The 18,661-nt window shown below is 46.1% G+C and overlaps 6 protein-coding genes across 6 annotated transcripts; 2 read left to right on the top strand and 4 right to left on the bottom strand.

Annotated features, from left to right (window-relative positions):
- Positions 1-2,961: 2,961 nt before the first annotated feature.
- On the top strand, positions 2,962-5,082 carry srp72 (Signal recognition particle subunit SRP72; the record flags this gene model as incomplete). The annotated part of the gene is made up of 4 exons (XM_049249479.1): positions 2,962-3,282; positions 3,355-3,628; positions 3,686-3,830; positions 3,882-5,082. 4 exons carry the CDS (start codon positions 2,962-2,964, stop codon positions 5,080-5,082), a joined length of 1,941 nt encoding a protein of 646 aa, XP_049111673.1.
- A 1,028-nt stretch (positions 5,083-6,110) lies between these two features.
- LOZ57_000373 (uncharacterized protein) lies at positions 6,111-8,113 on the bottom strand (the record flags this gene model as incomplete). Its single annotated transcript, XM_049249478.1, has 2 exons — positions 6,111-6,122; positions 6,176-8,113. The coding sequence occupies 2 exons, from the start codon at positions 8,111-8,113 to the stop codon at positions 6,111-6,113; spliced, it is 1,950 nt and encodes a 649-aa protein (XP_049111672.1).
- Positions 8,114-9,586: 1,473 nt separating this feature from the next.
- On the bottom strand, positions 9,587-11,030 carry LOZ57_000372 (uncharacterized protein; the record flags this gene model as incomplete). The annotated part of the gene is made up of 2 exons (XM_049249477.1): positions 9,587-10,195; positions 10,275-11,030. The coding sequence occupies 2 exons, from the start codon at positions 11,028-11,030 to the stop codon at positions 9,587-9,589; spliced, it is 1,365 nt and encodes a 454-aa protein (XP_049111671.1).
- A 1,583-nt stretch (positions 11,031-12,613) lies between these two features.
- Positions 12,614-14,016, bottom strand: LOZ57_000371 (uncharacterized protein; the record flags this gene model as incomplete). The annotated part of the gene is made up of 7 exons (XM_049249476.1): positions 12,614-12,726; positions 12,791-12,814; positions 12,887-12,979; positions 13,033-13,389; positions 13,493-13,585; positions 13,637-13,796; positions 13,852-14,016. 7 exons carry the CDS (start codon positions 14,014-14,016, stop codon positions 12,614-12,616), a joined length of 1,005 nt encoding a protein of 334 aa, XP_049111670.1.
- A 1,671-nt stretch (positions 14,017-15,687) lies between these two features.
- Positions 15,688-16,434, bottom strand: LOZ57_000370 (uncharacterized protein; the record flags this gene model as incomplete). The annotated part of the gene is made up of 1 exon (XM_049249475.1): positions 15,688-16,434. The coding sequence occupies one exon, from the start codon at positions 16,432-16,434 to the stop codon at positions 15,688-15,690; it is 747 nt and encodes a 248-aa protein (XP_049111669.1).
- A 1,013-nt stretch (positions 16,435-17,447) lies between these two features.
- Positions 17,448-18,468, top strand: LOZ57_000369 (uncharacterized protein; the record flags this gene model as incomplete). Its single annotated transcript, XM_049249474.1, has 2 exons — positions 17,448-17,461; positions 17,511-18,468. The coding sequence occupies 2 exons, from the start codon at positions 17,448-17,450 to the stop codon at positions 18,466-18,468; spliced, it is 972 nt and encodes a 323-aa protein (XP_049111668.1).
- Between the last annotated feature and the right edge of the window lie 193 nt (positions 18,469-18,661).

The following is an 18,661-nucleotide window of genomic DNA, read 5'->3' as shown; positions in this document are numbered from 1 at the left end:
TATGAACCGACCTCCGGTTCAGACGACCGCTAACAATGGGTTTGGCTTTGTGTACCTTTCACGAGATCTCCACGCCCCGGGCGGCTTCTTAGACCGTGCTCTAACCGTGTATAGGTCTTGAGAGCGCCACGAACCGCCTAGCCCATCCAGCCCTCGCATTTCGTAGAGTTCTGAGCTGAGGAGTCCTCTAGTCTTGCGATATATCCGCGGAGAAGAACCCCAGAGAGGGGGAAGGGAGGCTCTTACCCCACAGCGAGGCCCGTGCGTCTTGCGGCGAAATACTATATCATCCCTAATATTAAGAGCTAGGCGATTATCTGACCAACTACTCCGCGCCAACGTTTAAGCGCGATCTCGAGATTAGTTTGGTTCCATGCGCGGTTCAGGCTTGCGTCTGTCCATGCTCCTAAAAGCGTTCACTGCGCCCCTTCTGGAGACCGGTCCGGCCTCTGATTTGAAAATAATAAACTAAGTTGTATTTTCTTGCAAGTTAACCAAGGGAATGGCCTAACACGGACATCAACGCTTCTCTGACTTGCCATTATCGGATATGCAGGTACTCCCTCAGACGTGCCTTGCGTACGCACGCCTCCCCCCTACGCCACTCAGTGGACGCGCAGCCCAGGACCCGCATCTCTGGGTTGCCGTTTGATTAGTGAGAGGAAGGGTGAGCTGTTACCAAGGAAAAGGAAACGCGCGTAAGTTGGATTTGGTCTAGCCAGCCCGCAAACTCTATTTTGGTACGTGAAGAACTAACGTATCATATGCACAATCGAGGTTGTCGATGCATAGGATGTTTGTACAACAATGATGCGCAGACGGGCTGTGTCTAATAAGCGAGTACTGGAGATGGGCTGCCGAATGAAGGGTTTGGATTGTTCATTGATTACTGGTTGGATAATATCAAGAAGTTGACAGGCTGCTGATAAGCAATCAAACTTCTCAGCTACCGAGTACGGTTTGGGGCCAGAAACAGCAAAAGAGCCTCGGTCTAGATTGGTTACTTTTTGTTTACAAGTCGAAAACTCGCCGTCCTATTTTTAGATGCATCTTGTGATGTGCTGGAAGCAGCGGCGGCAGTATCAGCATGCTGGGGAAGACGTCAGTCGAGGGTATCGAAAAAAAAACTAGCAGACCTGAAAACGTACTCCGTACGTTCGAACGAGGAACGCAAGTTCTGCAAACCAGAAAGAAGGCTACCTTTAGAAAAATTGATGTCATCTAGATCTAAATACGCTGCTACACAATCGGTCCTACAAAGTATCGCCAATGACCGACCATTGATACTATTGTCAGATGTGATACGCAACATAGAAGTACATGCATCCTCTTCGAGAGCGAAATTGAAGCCCATTGATACCAAATATTGTGTCGATGCTCGTTATTATACCCGGAAGTTACCGTATTGAGACGGACTGAGTACATCCACGTTGTATATCTGAGGGAGCGCATCAGCCCCGTTATTGAAAATTTAGAAGTAGAGTAGAATGGCATCCCCCACTGATCAAGATATCCGCTAAGAAAAAACAGTCTTGAGTATCAATTTTCGATTGGTGGCTGAAATACAGCATCGCAAGTGTGGCAGTGTATGTGACTCCAATACAGTTGATGTCAATGACTGTAGTATCTGGTTTTCTCGGAGGTTTGGAGGGATCTAGACAACGGGGTCAGATTCTGCAGCGGCGTTAATACTAATAGGCTTCAAAGAAGGTAACACAAGAAACGTCACGAGCGGGTAGTTGGTTTGCTAACCAGGACTACTGCCCAGGATATCACCGCCTATAATGCCGGTATCTGCAATGACAATATGGCTGGTTTTTCCCGGCGACTTTGAAATCGCCGCTTCGAACAATTGGACTTGTTCTTCCCATGAACAGACATTGCATTTTACAAATTGCGTTTTCCTGTAAGGCGGGGTAGTTTGAAATCGGATACCAATGTATGGATGAGAAAGTAGTTGGATATGTCCTTGCAGATCTGAAGCAACTGCATCTCCCTCGGCCTCTGAAATATCACCAAATGTAACAAAGGCTCAAATTCAGTCCATGTTATTAAACGCCTTCAAACTCACATTGAACCCCTATGGTGGCACAAGACCCAGCAGCAACAAAGGCTTGACGTATGCGTGGCCCAGTCCTCTTGCCTCTGTATTGAAACTGTATATAATTGTAAGTAAATGAGTGTATGGATGGATGTAGTCATGTGGCGTCGTCCACGACGCTGCTCCCAGTAAGGTTTGGGCTTGGTTCTAGTACCTTGGAACCGGCATTTTTCGATCAATAATCGATAAAACGGATGGAAGCTTTCTTTGACACCGAGAACCTAATCTGTAGAGTTCGGATGGTTGCTGTTAATGTCTAGCTTAACCAGGTTTAAGGACAGAGAGAAAGAATTTGCCATTTTGCGTAGATCTCCGAAAACTGTTTTAGAAGTTCTAACATTGAAGGACAAGTACAGCAAAGATAGGAAATCTTCATTGATACGGAAGAAAGGTTGGCGTCACCCTCTTCTACTCCATTGGCCAAAAATGGGTGCTCAATGAAACTTGGTTCGCACGATGAATGGTGAGTCGGCGAATGGAGGTGGCTAAGAGAGTTCGATTCAAAGAAATTTCTCGAGTCGGTGTTGTGCCACCCAGCTACTGACCTGATTCTTCTCTTCCTTGAACAGACGGGCTGCGGCAGGATTCGGAGGCCGAAATACGGCGGCGGATTAACTATTCCCCATAAGGCATCTTAGGGTTTAGGGCTTGAGACATTGCTGTCAGTCTTCAGTGACATTGAAGTCGCAGTGGGTGTTGGATTATAGGTGATTTTCCGACGAAAGATCGAGCTACAGGGTTTCCGGGTATTACGGCCATAAGCCTTCATAATATAAGTGAGCTTTTCTCTGGTCGAATGGTCTCTTTAGCGCATGCTAACGGGATTCAATGGCTTTTCAGGAACTACATGAACTTCGCAAATGGCAGCTTTACAGAGCATAAGCGCTCTGCTACAACAAAGCTCAATCGATGATCATGACGAAATTATTAAGGCTTGCAATGCAGCCCTGAAAAAGTCTAAGACCGATCTTGAGGCGCAGCATGTCAAGGCCGTGGCTCTCATCAAACAGGACCGTTTTGACGATGCGGTTCGGGTGATTGAAGATGGAGGTGATGCCCTGAAAAAAAGAGCTTCTTTGGAATGGGCGTACGCTCTATATAAGAATGGGAAGCTTGAAGAAGCCATTGAAGCAGCAGTAGCTTCCGATGGGAGAGGGGCAAAGCATTTGGAGGCACAAGCTGTTCGTTTCCTGCTTTGAGCTATGGACCCGTTTAATTCAAAAGTCCGGGCTGATTTTTCGTTGTTTACAAAGGCATACCGACTAGAGGATTTTCAACGTACCAAAGATACGTATGATGAGCTATATAAAAATCGCAATGCCTCTGCGCAAGAACACACCGACCTTCGAATCAATATGACTGCCACTCAAGCCCAGCAGCAATGGGCTGGGAAGTCAAATTCTCCACAAATTTCAATTTCCAGTGACGAGGACCTGGACGCTTTTGAAACAACGTATAATGTTGCTTGTGAGCTTATTGGTAGAGGGGAGTTGTTGCAGGCCCAACAATTGCTTAAGAGAGCGAAAGGTAGATTACTTGCTAAATTTGGGCATATAAAAGTGGGCGCTGATTATTTTTCTATAGAACTTTGCAAATCTTCCCAGGATCTATCGCCGGAAGAGAAAAGGGCTGAGTTGGTTCCCATTGCCCTCCAAGAATTATACGTCACGCAGCGACTGGGTAGGGTAGATGAATTCACTACCCTCCTTCAAGATATAGAAATTTCCGAGTACGTTTTTTACTACCGTAACATATATTTACTAGGCTAACCTCGTCCTAGAATACCTGAATTATCGACAAAAAGAATTGCCCAAAATAACATTCTTTTAGCATCACAGCAAAGCCTTAACCCCTTTTTGCAGCACAAACTATTCCATGAAACACCTAATCCCAGCGATAGTGACAAGTTGTTTCGGTTTCAAAGCAGGGTACTTAATCAAAACTCGAACATTATTGAGCTTCTTGTTCACAAATCTGATGGTGTTGTGCGGTCAACATTGAAACTTCTCTCGCAGCAAAAATCTGCGACATTGTCAGAAAACGCAAATTCTCTGTCAGTTTTGAATGTTGCAGCACAGACGCAAAATGCTACAGGACAAGCTGCTATCAAAATAACATTGTCTATGCTGTCAAAACGGCCACAAGATGTTGGGCTTGTTCTCCTTGGTGTTCAGTTATACATCTGTGAAGGTAATGTCAGCTGTGCAGTATCTATTCTAGAAAGGTTCTTGAAACATCTGGACGAATCAATATCTGAAGAAGATCAAGAAATACGGTTCAATCCTGGTTTGATTAGTGTTCTTGTCGCCCTTTACAAACACCAAGGACGCGAACGGCAAATCAAGTCAGAGCTTGCCAAAGCCGCCACATTTTGGCGCCAGCACCCAGAAAAAGAGCAGCCGGTATCCCTTCTACGAGCAGCGGCATCTTCACTTCTTCATTCCTATGACCATTCAGAGTTTCGCACTGCAACCGAGCTATTCGACACACTACATGCTATTGACCCAACAGACCAAATTGCAACAGCCGGCTTTGTTGCATCCAATGCTATTTCATCCCCATCCAAGATTAAAAACGAACCGTCCAATCTCTCATCAATTCCAGACTTAATATCAGGTCTTGATGTTGCCGCCCTCGAAGCAGCCGGAATTCCTTCTACTACCACCACCGCAACCTCAGGCTCCACGTCACGTAAACGGAAGGCTGAAGATGAGAAGAAACAAAATGTTCCCAAAAAGAAACGAATACGCAAGTCTCGCCTACCTAAGGACTTTGACCCGAGTAAGAAACCCGATCCCGAACGTTGGCTCCCATTGCGTGATCGTTCGACATACCGACCCAAGGGTAAGAAGGGAAAGCAAAGAGCCGCCGATAGGACCCAAGGGGGTATAGTGAATGATGAGGCAGCAACGCCGACGGCTGGCGTCGTTCAGCAGAAAAGTAGTGGGGGAAAGAAGAAGAAAGGCAAAGGAAAACGATGATAATCCAACCCCATAACACTTAAATACTTTTGGGGCTCATATCTAGAGAATAATAATGAAACAATTTTTCAAGTGTGTCTCAGAAAACTTAGGCCTTCAGCCAACTTTATGAATTGCTGATACGGAGCTCATTTACATACCAGAATTATACGGGATAATATAGCATAAGGCAAGAAAGGTATGCAGTCATCTTTCCCTAGCACACATGCTAGCATCCTCGTTGAAACTGGACGCCATACATTTCAAGGGCAGTTCAGCGTTAGGGAGCATACCCCCACCCCCCACACGAGCCACAATACTGAATTTGGTAAGAATGTTACCATTTCGAATGAGAATATTCCTTCCATATATGACGTTTTATTCGTAGCTTGCGCCATGATAGCTTGCAAGTGGGCCTTATAAACCGAGTAATACACGAAGGACAGATTTTTTAAATAATAATAATTGGGCTAGTTGATGCTATTGCTTGAATGCCTAAGAGCAGTGGTTGTAGTTGGAAATCCAGCATCCTTCTATCATTCATCAGCCAAATGTATAAAACAGAAATATTCCAGAGGGGCGCTTGCAAACATTTATCCATATACCCGAAAAAAAGAGGAACAAAGGGGCAGAACATCAGGAGTGAACGATAAGGAGAGTAAAGAGGCCGTTTCAGAGAAAGGCTTTTCGAGAGATATCACTTTCTGATAAGGAAATCTATTTTTTTCTTTCAGCATAAACAAAACACCACCATATCAACGAGAAGAGGGAAAAGCCAAAAGAGATAGAGATATAAAGCGTCGTTAGGTTTGCAGGACGATGGGTATCGAGCAGATGCTCAGAATTGAGCTATAAGAAAGCAGCTATTTCAGGGAGATTCCGGGCAGGATGGCTATCAGATGCTGGACAAAAATCTATGGTACGGTGCTGAAGATGGAGCATCTTAGGGTCCGTATGACGACTTTTTCTAAGAAGAAAAGCAGAAATGAAAAGAAGTAGATTGTAGAAAGATACGTGGTGACGGAGGCAAGCGTCAGCCAAACGATCCACTACCATGTTTCCTGTGGAAAGAAAGTCAGTATCTGCGGCACGCAACTATCCGAAATACACATACTGCAATGTATTGACCGGCATCTTTCTTGCCATTCCAAAACTGCTGGGCTTCAGAGCGGTTCAGGTTGCCCTTGGCCATGGCGACATCTAGCAGAGCCGCCTCGACGCCCTCGCCCATGCCTTTGCTGCTCCCGCAAACAAAAACACGGCCATCAAGTGCATTAATCACATACCAGACAAGATCTGCCTGGTTGCGCACTTCTTCCTGCACATAACGACCTTCTCCACGTCTGCTTTGAACGACTTTCTTGACAGTCTCTTCGTGAACGCCCCATTCGCCAGAGTAAAGCTCGTCAAGTAAAGAATCTCGAATTCCCTGTAGCACCCAGACCTTGTTGGCACAATTTGCGGATTTCAAGCGTCGCTGAACGAAACCACGGAATGGGGCAACACCCACGCCAGCGCCAATAAGCAGCATTGGGCCATCCAGGACGAATTCTCGGGCAAGCGGGTTGGCCATGAGGCCACGGAACATTGGAACATGCAAGTTAAGTGCGCTTACGTCGGTTCCAGCTTTCTCTGCATCAATGACCTGCTGTGCGATTCGCTGCAAGAAGCCGGACCCGACTCCGTTTCGCTTTCCACCCCGCCAGTCTGGAGAATCATGGAGGGTAACGGCTATTTCGATGAGACGGTGGCTTTTCCCATCATTCACGGTCTGGGATATGAGAGGATCCTGAGAAAGAGAATAGAAACGCGGCATGAGAGGGTTCAGAACTGAGAGAAGATGGTCCAAAGGGGGCTGAGAAGAGGGAAATGCATGAAGGAGCTGGGAGACAGTAATATGCTGGTTTGTGCGAAGATCACAGAAAGCCCCTTGGCCCTGGGCAGAGCAAATATACATCAATATTTTCTTTTCATCTTTGTTCGATGCGTACTCTGCTAATAGTCGTAGCAAAGGTTTCGTTGGCGGGTAGCTCTGTATATCTGTACACCAGGATAGCAGTTCACGCCGTGTAGTCAATAAATCTCTTGGTTTGTCGTCGCCCCAAACAGTTGGCCATCTTCCCTTCGTAGTGTGAAGCACCACTTTCTTATCTCGTACAAGTCTTGGGACACCTAGACAATTAAAAATATCTTCAACAACATCACGGCTATTGCTAGGGCAAATTCCAATTGCCCCCCCGACGACAAAGTCAACATCTCCTCCTTCCGTTGGGTAATCCGTAACGTCGATATCAAAATGAAACGTTCGTTTTTCAGCACCAGGCCTAGTCAATTCCCTGGAGTGCCTAAGTGGAGCGCGGTAGACTTCGTAAGGAGGATGCGGTTGAACGTACTTCGGTGGGTGATCACTTGGGCCTAACTGTTTGTCTAGCAGCTCCGTTGGTACCGCGGAAAATGAAGCTGTCTTTTCAGGCAATTCAACTATACTTGTGAGCTCGCTGTCATGAGATAGAGTACCAAGATACAGTTGCAGGCTCTCAAAAGCGTCGTTGCTTGGTGGGATGACTGGCCATGCTCCGGCTGCCAACGATGGTTTCCTGAGGGGTTGGAGTTTGCAGCACCCGCCGCCACAGCAAAGTTTCTCAATTCGAGTTGTGCCGGCGCTCCCAACATTTCCGAGGATTTTCTGAACATCATCTGAATTTTGGGAAATAAGAACCGTCGACGCCCGTCTTCTGTGAACAGCTGGTTTGGGGGATATGGTGGAATTCCCTTGTAGCTTTAGTTTTTCAATCCCCTCGGTAATTTCATCATGGACTAGCTCTGTCAAGGGCGTGGCGGGAGCTTCCGAGTCGCTTGAGGCTTCTGAACCAGCAATCAAAGAGGGTACTGACGACTTTGGTTCAAGAGAAGCAACAGAGTCTGGGTGGAGGAGTGTTAGGTGGGGTACACCAGTTGGTTCTTCAGGAATAGGATTCTCAGGATGAGACGTGATTGAGGAGGGTATATTGATGTGGTCTATAGGTTTGTTCTCTATTGCTCCTGATGCCATGGCTGCTGAGGAGGTGAAAGACTTGGTGGTTCCAATACCTGCAAAAAGTGAGATAGTTAGTCACCGAATTGCACACATTGCAGTTGAATAACCAGGAGAGATGGAGGGGAATGACACATCAAATGTTGCCATTCACCAGACCATGGAAGAAGAGAACTACGGAGTCCTCACCTCTACTTGCAACCACAATGCACCTGTAAGAATAATGTAGGCTCGGTGAAATCAAGAGAGAATCTGCGCCGAGATGATGGCAAAGTCAATCTCATCAGATAACCACAGGGCTGGTGTTGTGACACAGGACTGCGCACTGGTGACAGACAGCAAACGCACTGGATGTTAGCTCACAAACACAGACATATCAATGGAGGGAGGTGGTTTGTTCTCTGCATTTGGGCCGCTTGAATGAGGGAGAGACAGTTGGGAGGCAAAAAAGGGACGGCGAGATGGGTATCGGCTGCGATTAATTACGCCCAGCGAAACGGCGGATTCGGCTTGAAAATTACATCAAAGCCGGTTAGGATCGCGACGTCCGATCGATCACGCGGGTGCACGACTCGATGGCGATCGCAGCGATCGAAATCCTCCGCAAAACAAAACATGAGCCGCTCTTCCAGCCAAAATACTCTGCCTCAACTGCGTGCCGCACCGCTGGCGCAGAGGCTGCAGCACCCGGAGCCCGATGTGGCCCGTATTGACATTACCCGAAATACGCTACTTATCAGATTGTTTCGGCTGCGCAGCGCCAAGACCGGCGTGAAAAAGGAAATTGTCTCCACGTTTCTTAGTCACGCCACATCGCCGGATCAGATAACGCAGCACCATCGATCAGATTAGATTGCACGTTGCCTGGCTGTACGGAGAGACGACACACGACGGCGCCGAGAGGTGCTGGCACAGTTGAAGCCCAGCCCGACGGCCGATGAGCCTGACGGAGCCAGTTTCACGCGCACAGAACCCCAGGAGAAGTGCAATGTGAAATTTCTACGGAGAAGAAGGATTGTGATATCATGTTGCTGAACGCACAAGTGGTACGGAGTGTCGCATTCTTTTCCTCTGTGCAGATGGCCTTTTCCTAACAATTATTGCAGTGTAGAGACAAAAAAGGGGAGCCGGAGTTTCGGCTTTTTGATCTTCTTAAATGGAGTCCGTATTTATCATATGCTAGACCCATTGAAACCGCGCCGTGAAACCGTAAAACAGGTATCGACCCTGTAAGTCTCAACATAATATTTGGCCTAGAGCGCCCCAGAGCGTCCCAGTGAGGCCCACACAAGTTCTTTGCGTTCAGCTAATGCAATTCTTGGGTACTTGTGAGAGGAGATCGACCCAACAACCTGGTCTTATGAAGACTGAAGTCCTGTACCTGCATAGTGGAGTTGCGTTGTGTGTTTTTTCCTGCATTCGGCGGCAGGATAAATGGGGCGGTATTACTACTGACAGCCGTCTAACCGGGGCGACGACTCCCTGGTATAGTTAAATAACCTTATGGATCGGGGTCGTTAGTCCCTTGCCACAAAACAGCCTCACAAGCATCTGTGCAGCCGAAGCTCGACAAGAAGGGTCAAAAGCAGCCATTTCTTGGATCCTTGACAGCACTGGATCCATTTTGGCCATCTCCACCAGCTGCTGGGCCTCTACAGGCGACCTGAGCCGGGGTTCCAGGTGACGAAACCCGTGGACATCCATCACCCACATCATCGTCATAAATAATGCCCATACGTCTACTCGATCTGTCTGCGGCATCCCGAGAACGATTTCAGGGGCAAAGTATACCCTAGTTCCGATATTAGATGTCGTACCAAAGTTGTCAATAAGCCCGAAATCAGCAAGGTAGAAGTGGTACCTGCCATTGGACTGGATTGAATAAAGGATGTTTGCGGGTTTGACATCTCGATGAATCAAATTCTGATAGGCAAGATAGTCAAGAGCGGAAAGGATCTGCGGCAATAGTCGATCACAGATATCGAGGGTGCTTATCTGACGCTTAGACATCAAAGCCTCCACACTACCCTGTTGCAACTCTACAAACATTTCAATTTTTTCAGGCCAGATACGAGACCGAATAAATGGTATAACATGCGGCTGCTGGTTGATTAGCATGATAGTAGAGAGGGCTTCAAAAATATTCCCTTTTTGGTTTTAAGGTAAAAGTACGACTCACATGTTCTAACGTGGCGAGGGCCTTTGCTTCGCGCAACAGAAGGTCATATTGGAAGCGCCATAGCTGTGGTTCCATCTTTGATTTATCTCCTGCTTGTTTTACAGCCATCATCCTTCCAGTGTCAACATCGATGGCTTTAAAAACTTGCCCACACGCGCCGGCGCCGAGTGCACCTATTTTGACATGCCGAATTCGACGTCGTCGATCGCCCTGGTTAGTACTAGGAATATCAACATGTCGCGGTGCATGGCCCACCCTAAGACCTCTGGCTAAGACCTTGGCTATCGTTTCTGCCGCATAATCATGCCACAGCATCTCGAACTGCACAGCGCCTGGGGCTTCGCCGCCAAGCCCGATTTTTGAGTTGAGTCCATGTATAACGGCAATCTGACGTGACGAGCCGGAGCGAAACGGTATAGAATCCCTACCGAAGACATGGGTGCTTTGATCAACAGAATGATCCCGAAGCATGATAACTCCAGTATCCCAATTGACCTTGAATGAGCACTGGGTAGGGGATATATCACGCCTTTCCACCAAAATATCAGCGTTATCACTCCCAAAGGTAGCCAAGGTATTGGAGTTCTTCGAATAGTTTTCAAAGCCAATATTCAAGACAGCGCCACCGTTCGGTAACATAGACACTAGTCGCCTGTTGTGATGACTTTTAAGAACCGCAGTAGCGGCGCTGTTCAAGGGCTTGATGGACAGTAGAGTGTGCCTCCGTGACTCGTGACGTATATGTCGGGGGGACATAATGATGGTATATATGCTTTATAGATTATAAAGCAAATAGATATTCCGAAAATGTGCAGACTTGCACTGGAAAGTTATACCAGAGTCGCAGATGAGTTGTTCTCTGTTGCCCTATTGAATTGTATATAAATACTGATGCCAACCATCATGGCAATTATTATACTATGGTCGGTGAAAACAGAATGGTATTTTGTTTTGTATTGCTCCAGGATCTGAGTGAAGAGTAAGTGGGAAAATTCTATACAGATTTGGTTTATTATTGTTGTATTATGCATATTGAATATAGGAACTTACTTCACGCAGCGTCTTCCTCAAGCTGTATGCTCAAGCGTTTCATTGGTATCCCTTACACATGACTGGCAAGTAGTTATGCCATTTAAACCGGCAATGGTATCTGGATACCGGCATAAACCATAATTTTGGCGTCAGGGGCTATAAAGCATTTTACAGCACCGGTTGCTCAACATATATGAAGAAATAGTGACATCTGGACTGGTATCTGAATGATTTCGTGGAAACACCCCTTTTGCGGGAAGACCTGTGTCCCGCGCTGTATGGTATGTAGTTGAATTGTGTCTCCAGCTCAGGATTTCAACCACATTGACTTGCATCAAAGCAGGTTCGTCCGACTCCTGTTCCCATATCGGGGAATAATTGCGTCCTGGCGGACGGTTAGCAAGATCGGCCGCGGTGGATGTTCAGGGTTCCGCGGATCAAGCCACCGAGAAAAGCGCATCTTTATATATCTAAATTCGACGTCAGGACGGGCAGTGCGGTATAAAGTGATAGTGTGATCTTGTTGACAGAATAGAGCAGTGGAGGTCGAATGTTGTAAACACTTGGCTAATGACGGCAAAGCTAGCCAGTATTCTTTACTGGTTATATAGAAGACAACAATTCTCCGTGTAGAATCAACATGCTTCAGGTCAGTAAGGGCAAATAATACACCAACATCTTTGATTGATATCCGGCAACAAACAATGTCTTGGAAGCGGCTGCCCAAAAATCAGATTTTCATTGGAAACACCCTGGACTGAAATGTGTACCCCAGTTTAACACCATCAAATGATCAACATCAACATCTGTTCTATTCTATTATAACTATCAGCAGTGAGCCATAGTTGTTTGTTTAATAGGAAGGCTGACCAATACCAACATAATTTTGGACATTCATAACAAACATCACCCTTTTATAATATTACATTCAGGAGATGGCTGTGAGCGGCCCTTATTAATATTATTTCTTGGTTTGTCAACTGCAACTGAATTTAGGGTGAATGAGAAGATGCACCCTTCTAGCACATTGATGTAACAAAAAATCTAGGTGTATAAAAAATGACACTTTACTGCAGGCTTAGTTTGAATTTCTCACAATAAAGTTAGAAACTGGATCCTGCCTTAATCGAATTGTAAAGATTGATATTGGTTTAATAACCGATTGATTAAAACAAGGGAAAGATAAGGACGTTGCTCTGCCCGTACATAGTAAGACTTTATGCATGGAGGTTGATGCGTACGGCCGGTCCCCTGCTCGCACTACCTTGAAGTAAATAAATATATCGTCTCACTTTAATGGCAAGCATCTACACCTGCCATCTCCCTTCTCTCCAAACAGGGCGGCTGATCGGCCCTGGGAAGTCAGGAGGCACTGGTTTACTGTTCCCGGTTGACCAGTCATTCTTGTCAAGCGTCAATCCTATACCAACATTTGTTAGCCAGTGGTACAGATAAAATACTTAAACAGTGCAAAGAAAACTTACCGAGGAGAAACATTGCAAATGTATCTATTTGAGGTTTGTCAACACAAAGTTCTGCAGAAGTATTATAGCTCATCAGGACGAGGCGGCACAACTTACCAGCATTCCTAGAAGCCGCACCAGGGTTTTGTTTGGCAAGCTCGGTAATAAGTTTCCACCCATAGCAAGTTTCCCCATTCACATCATAATCATCTGGTTACCCAAAGTTAGAAATGGCGACGTGTAACCTTAGGTGAGATACATACATGTTCCACCATCACAGTCGAAGATTGAGCCGGAATGTGAGAACTCATGGGTCAATATAGTTGCAAGATTGTTGTCATCAATATTATCAATTTTGATGGAATCAGCATCAAAAGTTTTTTCCCGTAAAGCCGCATAAGGTGCAGAATTGTGCTCGTTCCAATTAGAAGACTTCAGAGTTTGATCACAAAGAACGGTAAGGTCGACGAGCTCCGGTAACATGTCATATTTTGTTGAGGACCAGGCTTGTGCCTCTGGATTTTTACATGGGAAAAGCTCTGACTTGTCTTCGACAAAGTTCAAGGTACGTCCACCCCACTCTGCAGGGCGCATGTCCATAACTTCGGTATCGAGGTCAACTAGGTGAAAATGATAATCAGCAATCCACGAGTGCATATGATTTGCATGCAAAGATAGCTGGGATATTAGGGATATTAGCTCTCGTGCATTAATTAAACTTACGGCCTTCTTCCTGTTTCAGGAATCCCTCTCGACATACGATATTGACCTTATATTTGGGGTTATTTAGAAAATTGCGGAATGTTTCAATTCTTTCTATTCAGAATCAGTAGCTGAAAATTTGGGTGATCTAAACAGGTTGCTTACTATGAATATCCTCTACCCTCTCAGGTCCTGCACACTCTCCAAACACAGTTTCAAAGAACATCAGTGTCGAGAGATCAGAGCCTTTGATAATATCGTTTGGACCCGGGTTCCTCTTCAGAACATCTAGCAGTTTTCCAGTGCGGTCCTCTGCAACCGAAGCCTATTTTATTATGGGTGTCAGTAGGTATATGACTGGCAACCAACGAATCACGCACAGCCAGTTTCATGCTATCGACTGCCTTCGATACAAGGGCTTCTTCTTCTGGGGCGCAGTCGCTGATTTTGAGGGTGAAGCTGCCATCGCCAAGAGCGAATTGCACCGTCAATCCAAGTAGCAAAAGCTTAAGGGCGTTCGGGAAACCGAGTTTAGAAGGCCTCATTTTGCTGCTTTTAGTATGCAGATGACAGTCTTGCATGAAAATAGATTGAGTCGGCAGAAATTCTGGGTCTATTTATCATAGACAAACTATCAACTAGGTCTGTGATAATGCGGCTTTTTTCTTGTGTATTACCAGATGTTCAGTGCATGCCCCTGTGATATAAAAATAATACCGCATGGCACCTGGCGCCGATTCTTATGGTACTACCACATTCTCCCATGTCCTATTGCCAAATTGTCGGCTTGCATCTGAAATGTGTCGGAACTTCCATTGTTGTGAACTTGACTGATTGAGACGCCAATCATGGCCCTCTGCATTCTCCTAGGCCAGCAGATACATTATGCTGCTTAGGATAACAACAAAACTGTTGGCAATAGCCACTTAAAACTTAAATGGACGGTAAGTGCACAAATGATGAACCACAATACTGTGAGAAAAATAATCTGTATAACAGCCCTTGAGGATATTGTAGGAGGAAAGGCATTCATTTCTGGGCTATCACAGGTGGTTTGTTGATTTTGAAGTACTCTGTATGGCTTACACCTTAGCCAACTTCCATTCTGCATAAAGGAAGTTTCCAGCTCATGCTGGCGGCAGAACTTCAATCCCGAAGTTCGGTAGCTTTCGAGCCTAGGGCATATGGGACACTGTTACTGCCTGTGGTTTGGATCCAGTTGGCTTGGATGCGCGAAGCTATGGCCGTTCCACAAGTTGGGTTTTCCAACTTCGATATGAATAATAATACCGTCATGATAGCAGCAAACAAGCCCAAGCGGATGTCTTGAAACACCTCGGCTAGCGAGGACACGGCATGGGACAAGGAAATCTGTGCTGATGTGGGTTCGGTGAGAAAATTCGCGAGAAACAACGCGTAGTGTTCATGACTAGATCAGAGACACGCGTCGATCAGCAGCCAGGACGTAAGTGATGTCTAGTCGTATGATGGTAGTAAGATTGAGATGCTCTTCTGAAGGGTTTTCAGCCTCTCGATAATTAGCAAGTACTCCGTATAGCGTTCTCAACATTAGATGTAGCTAAACATACCCGTCTGTCGTTCTTTGTCCCGGTTCTGAGGGGGTTCATAGTCACAAGATCTTACTATTTTGATTGGCTCAAAACTGGGTTAAACTTTAGGTATGGAGTACTCCGTAAATTCTGCTTTATCAGTCTATTGTGCAGCGAGAGCTCTGCGCCCTTCATATCAATAGTATCAATTCATCACCGAGATGAAATGTCTCTCCAAGAGGAAATAATACGTAACACATATGGTGCATACCGCGGGAGTTTTGTTAGCACCTAAAAACTCCAGTGGTCGTGGCAATACAGCGTATGATGTTTTCAGATGATGTTAGATTGAATAAGGTCTGAATCTGGCAAGAGAATGGCACTTTAGGCATAGGGCTAATTTGGATCCCTTGGAAAGTGGGCGGCTAATTGGTCGGATCTTGATTGGGAAAGGTCTCTGGCAGAGCAACATGAGAACAACTCCAGTGGTGTTGCTCTGCCAGACAAAAATTTGGGTGAAAGATGTCGCTATCGGGTCTGGAGAGCCATACCCACCCTGTAAAATGCCTTGGTGATACCGAAATTTGACATCGAAGAATTCAAGGCTTGGAAATTGGACTATGCCAACCAGTGCTTCGCCAAACCTAGCCCAAGGAATGTGCGTGACTATAAAAGCACAAACTTGTAGTGTGAAACATTCCCTGGTTCGTCATACAACCTCCAAAGAAGGCGTTCGGCGATGAGCTCGTTCGCGTACGATGGAAGTTTCAGTTTGATGTTCTCCGGCCAGTCTGGTGTCTTAAACGAACTATAATATGCCTTTGTTAGATCCCAATACTCTGGGTACCATCCTGCAAGTGCCCAGTCCACAACTCCCACGATCCTGCCATGGTGTATGATAATATTCCGCGGAGCTAGATCTGAATGTGAAAAAAAAGTTCGATAATTGCTGCTATGACAGGATGCAATTTCATCACCGAAAATCCTTGCTGTGTTTTCCAGGGTAACGCCGCCCCGTAAGAAAGAGTGGAAACTGAGATGCGACTCAAATGGTCCAACTGGATGACTACCGATGCGATAATCAAGAATAGGACCGCCCTGCGCAGATGCAACAATTCCTTCTTTGGGAGGATGTAGCGATCTAAGCTGAATTAAGATAGCCGCGATATCGTTGATAATAGCTTCCTTTTCCTTCGGCTTCACCAGGCCTCGCATCCATAAAGTTTGAAGATCTGTGCCTTGAATGTGATCCATCAAAATATAGATGCCTTCTGGCCTATTGTATGTACATCGAACTCGAGGAACCGGAATAGTGGTGTGTTCTGAAACGTAGAGAAGTGCTTCAAGTTCTGCGGGTTCACAGGGCCCCTTAATTACACGTTTCCAACTAACCCTGACAACAGTTGGACCCATAGATCCAAAGATTGACCGGGCTATTCTAAACCAAGTGTGAAGAATGATAGTTTTCAATTCTAACATAAAAGGCCGAAATTTATGTTAGCATCGTCTTGATGGATGGTAAGGCTTTATATGAGCAAACCTTGTAATGCCATCATCTTCCGTTTTAATGGTCGATAAGCAATATTAACTAGTTTTCTCTAAAGTTTGCAATGGGAGAGGGTAAGTGAGGGTGATATATAGGAAGTTTGCATGGAACATCAGGATCATTTATGTTATATAGAACACTAGGAGTTCCAATGCTTTGGGCCAAGCTCTCTAAATTGACAGGTAAGATGGAGGTGCGGAGTGTCTAGTTTACTAGGTAAGGTACCTTAATCAAGGCTGGAAGCTGCGTTAGGTTAGTTACCTAACGAGGTAGCTAGGTAGCTAACATCCAATTTTGAGGAACAGCTGGAGGTTGCCTCAGTTTCTGGTTGGAGGAGGCCGATACTCTATTGCCAAGGAGCTAGGCCAAACTAGGTAGCATGATATTGGCTCCACATTTGCAGAAGAAGGTACCTAAAGTACCCCGTAGTTAGTAGCCCGTAAATTTGTACTCCGTACAGAGTACTCCCCTTCTTCCTCTCCTTAACACCACCTTAAGGTACTGCGTAAGGCGTACAGAGTACTCCTTATATCTCATTGACTGATCAATTGTGTGCCCGCGATAATTTTACAGAGGACAGACACTATACCAATATTCTGATATTGATCATTATTGCAAACTTAGTTCGAAAAATTCGAGTTACTGATATCAAGACGATTTATGGGAGGAAGATCGTCAATAGGAAGATTGTCAATAATCTCGAGTTCGAATTGTGATCACTGGAGACAAGTGGAATATTAGCCCATTTGTACCAATAGTACTCCATTCGAATGCTCCTTTACATCGAAACGAATTTGAATAACGAGGATATTAACTCGCCCTATCAAGAATACAAGCTCCATCGCGCCCCGGTAGTGACTGGGTGCCAGTGCAGTTCAAGATGCCAATCACTGGGTGCGTTCATCTATTGCACTTCCACGGGGCTCTCCTAATGCTCGTATAGAGTATATTTCATCCCATCAAACCCAGGCTCGCCTACAGCGCTGGCCACAGTGATGGAAAGACTTCGTTCAACATGTAACGCCACACCCATTGACCGATGGGTACTTGAGCATAAGCTCCTGAGAGATACTCCTTCCTGCCTCCCCCCTTCATCATACTCCCCACTCCCCCAACTACAGCCCCGATTTATGCATTTTCTCACCTTAAGCCATTTTCCCTCTCACTCGTTTGTGAATATCTCAGATCGACCTGATCCAGACCCATGGGCGCCGGCCAAACATCATCCCACATCTACAGGTAGCTCTATTTCAACAGCACAACAATTAAATATAAATCCACGGGCAACCGCTGAAAAGCATGGCTCGGGAGAACATTCCTCGAAAGTATCGCAGTCGTCATCGTCATGGACCATGATGACGATTGATACAGAGTCGTTTCAATCCTTCTTTACGATGACGTTGCGCATCTGCGAACCTCTTTGGAGTCTTCGACATACCATGGTTGTTGCAGCTGGCATAGTCTACGATGCAGGGGAGTTTCGTGTGCGGCTGGGAGATGTTCAGCAAATTCAGCCTCTCAAGCGCACTCGAGGGTGTGTCATTGAAATTGAATACCGCGACAATAAAGGCTTACTTGCGCTAGCAAACGGTGACGCTGAAACGGCCTCGCTGGTTGGGGATGGGTGGCCTGGGTTCTCAGATGCCACCGTGGAGGAAGATTTGGTCACGGAGGAGGACTGGGAGACGGGAGAGAAAATAATTCGGCAATTTTGGAAACTCTTTGCGGTTGATGGTGCGAGGGAGGCGATTCGTGTTCCAGGACTGATGACGGAGGCGAAGCGGGCGAAACAGAATGGAGTGAAAAGGCTAACCGCGGGGGATGCGGGGGCGTCTAATGACGGAATCGCCGGTGCGGATTTGGCGAGGCAATATATGGAGGTCTTGCGGTTAAATCGGTGAAATATAATGATGGTTATAGACCTCCATTCTTAGGAGCTGACGTCGCCCAGAAAGGACAGGAAGCCATTGTTCTTCAACACGAATCGTTCTCCAAGGGCGGTTCTGTATCCAAGCGTGTTGATAACACGTTTTTGGTGGACTACGACCATATCCAACATGCGGCCCCAGGAAGCGATATGTCCTTCCAGGGTAC

The sequence above is a fragment of the Ophidiomyces ophidiicola genome (genome assembly GCF_022830035.1).
Source record: "Ophidiomyces ophidiicola strain CBS 122913 chromosome Unknown scaffold_1, whole genome shotgun sequence".
Lineage (NCBI taxonomy): Eukaryota > Fungi > Ascomycota > Eurotiomycetes > Onygenales > Onygenaceae > Ophidiomyces > Ophidiomyces ophidiicola.
The sequence above is the reverse complement of the archived record's forward strand: the minus strand, read 5'-3'. Positions and strand labels throughout refer to the sequence as shown.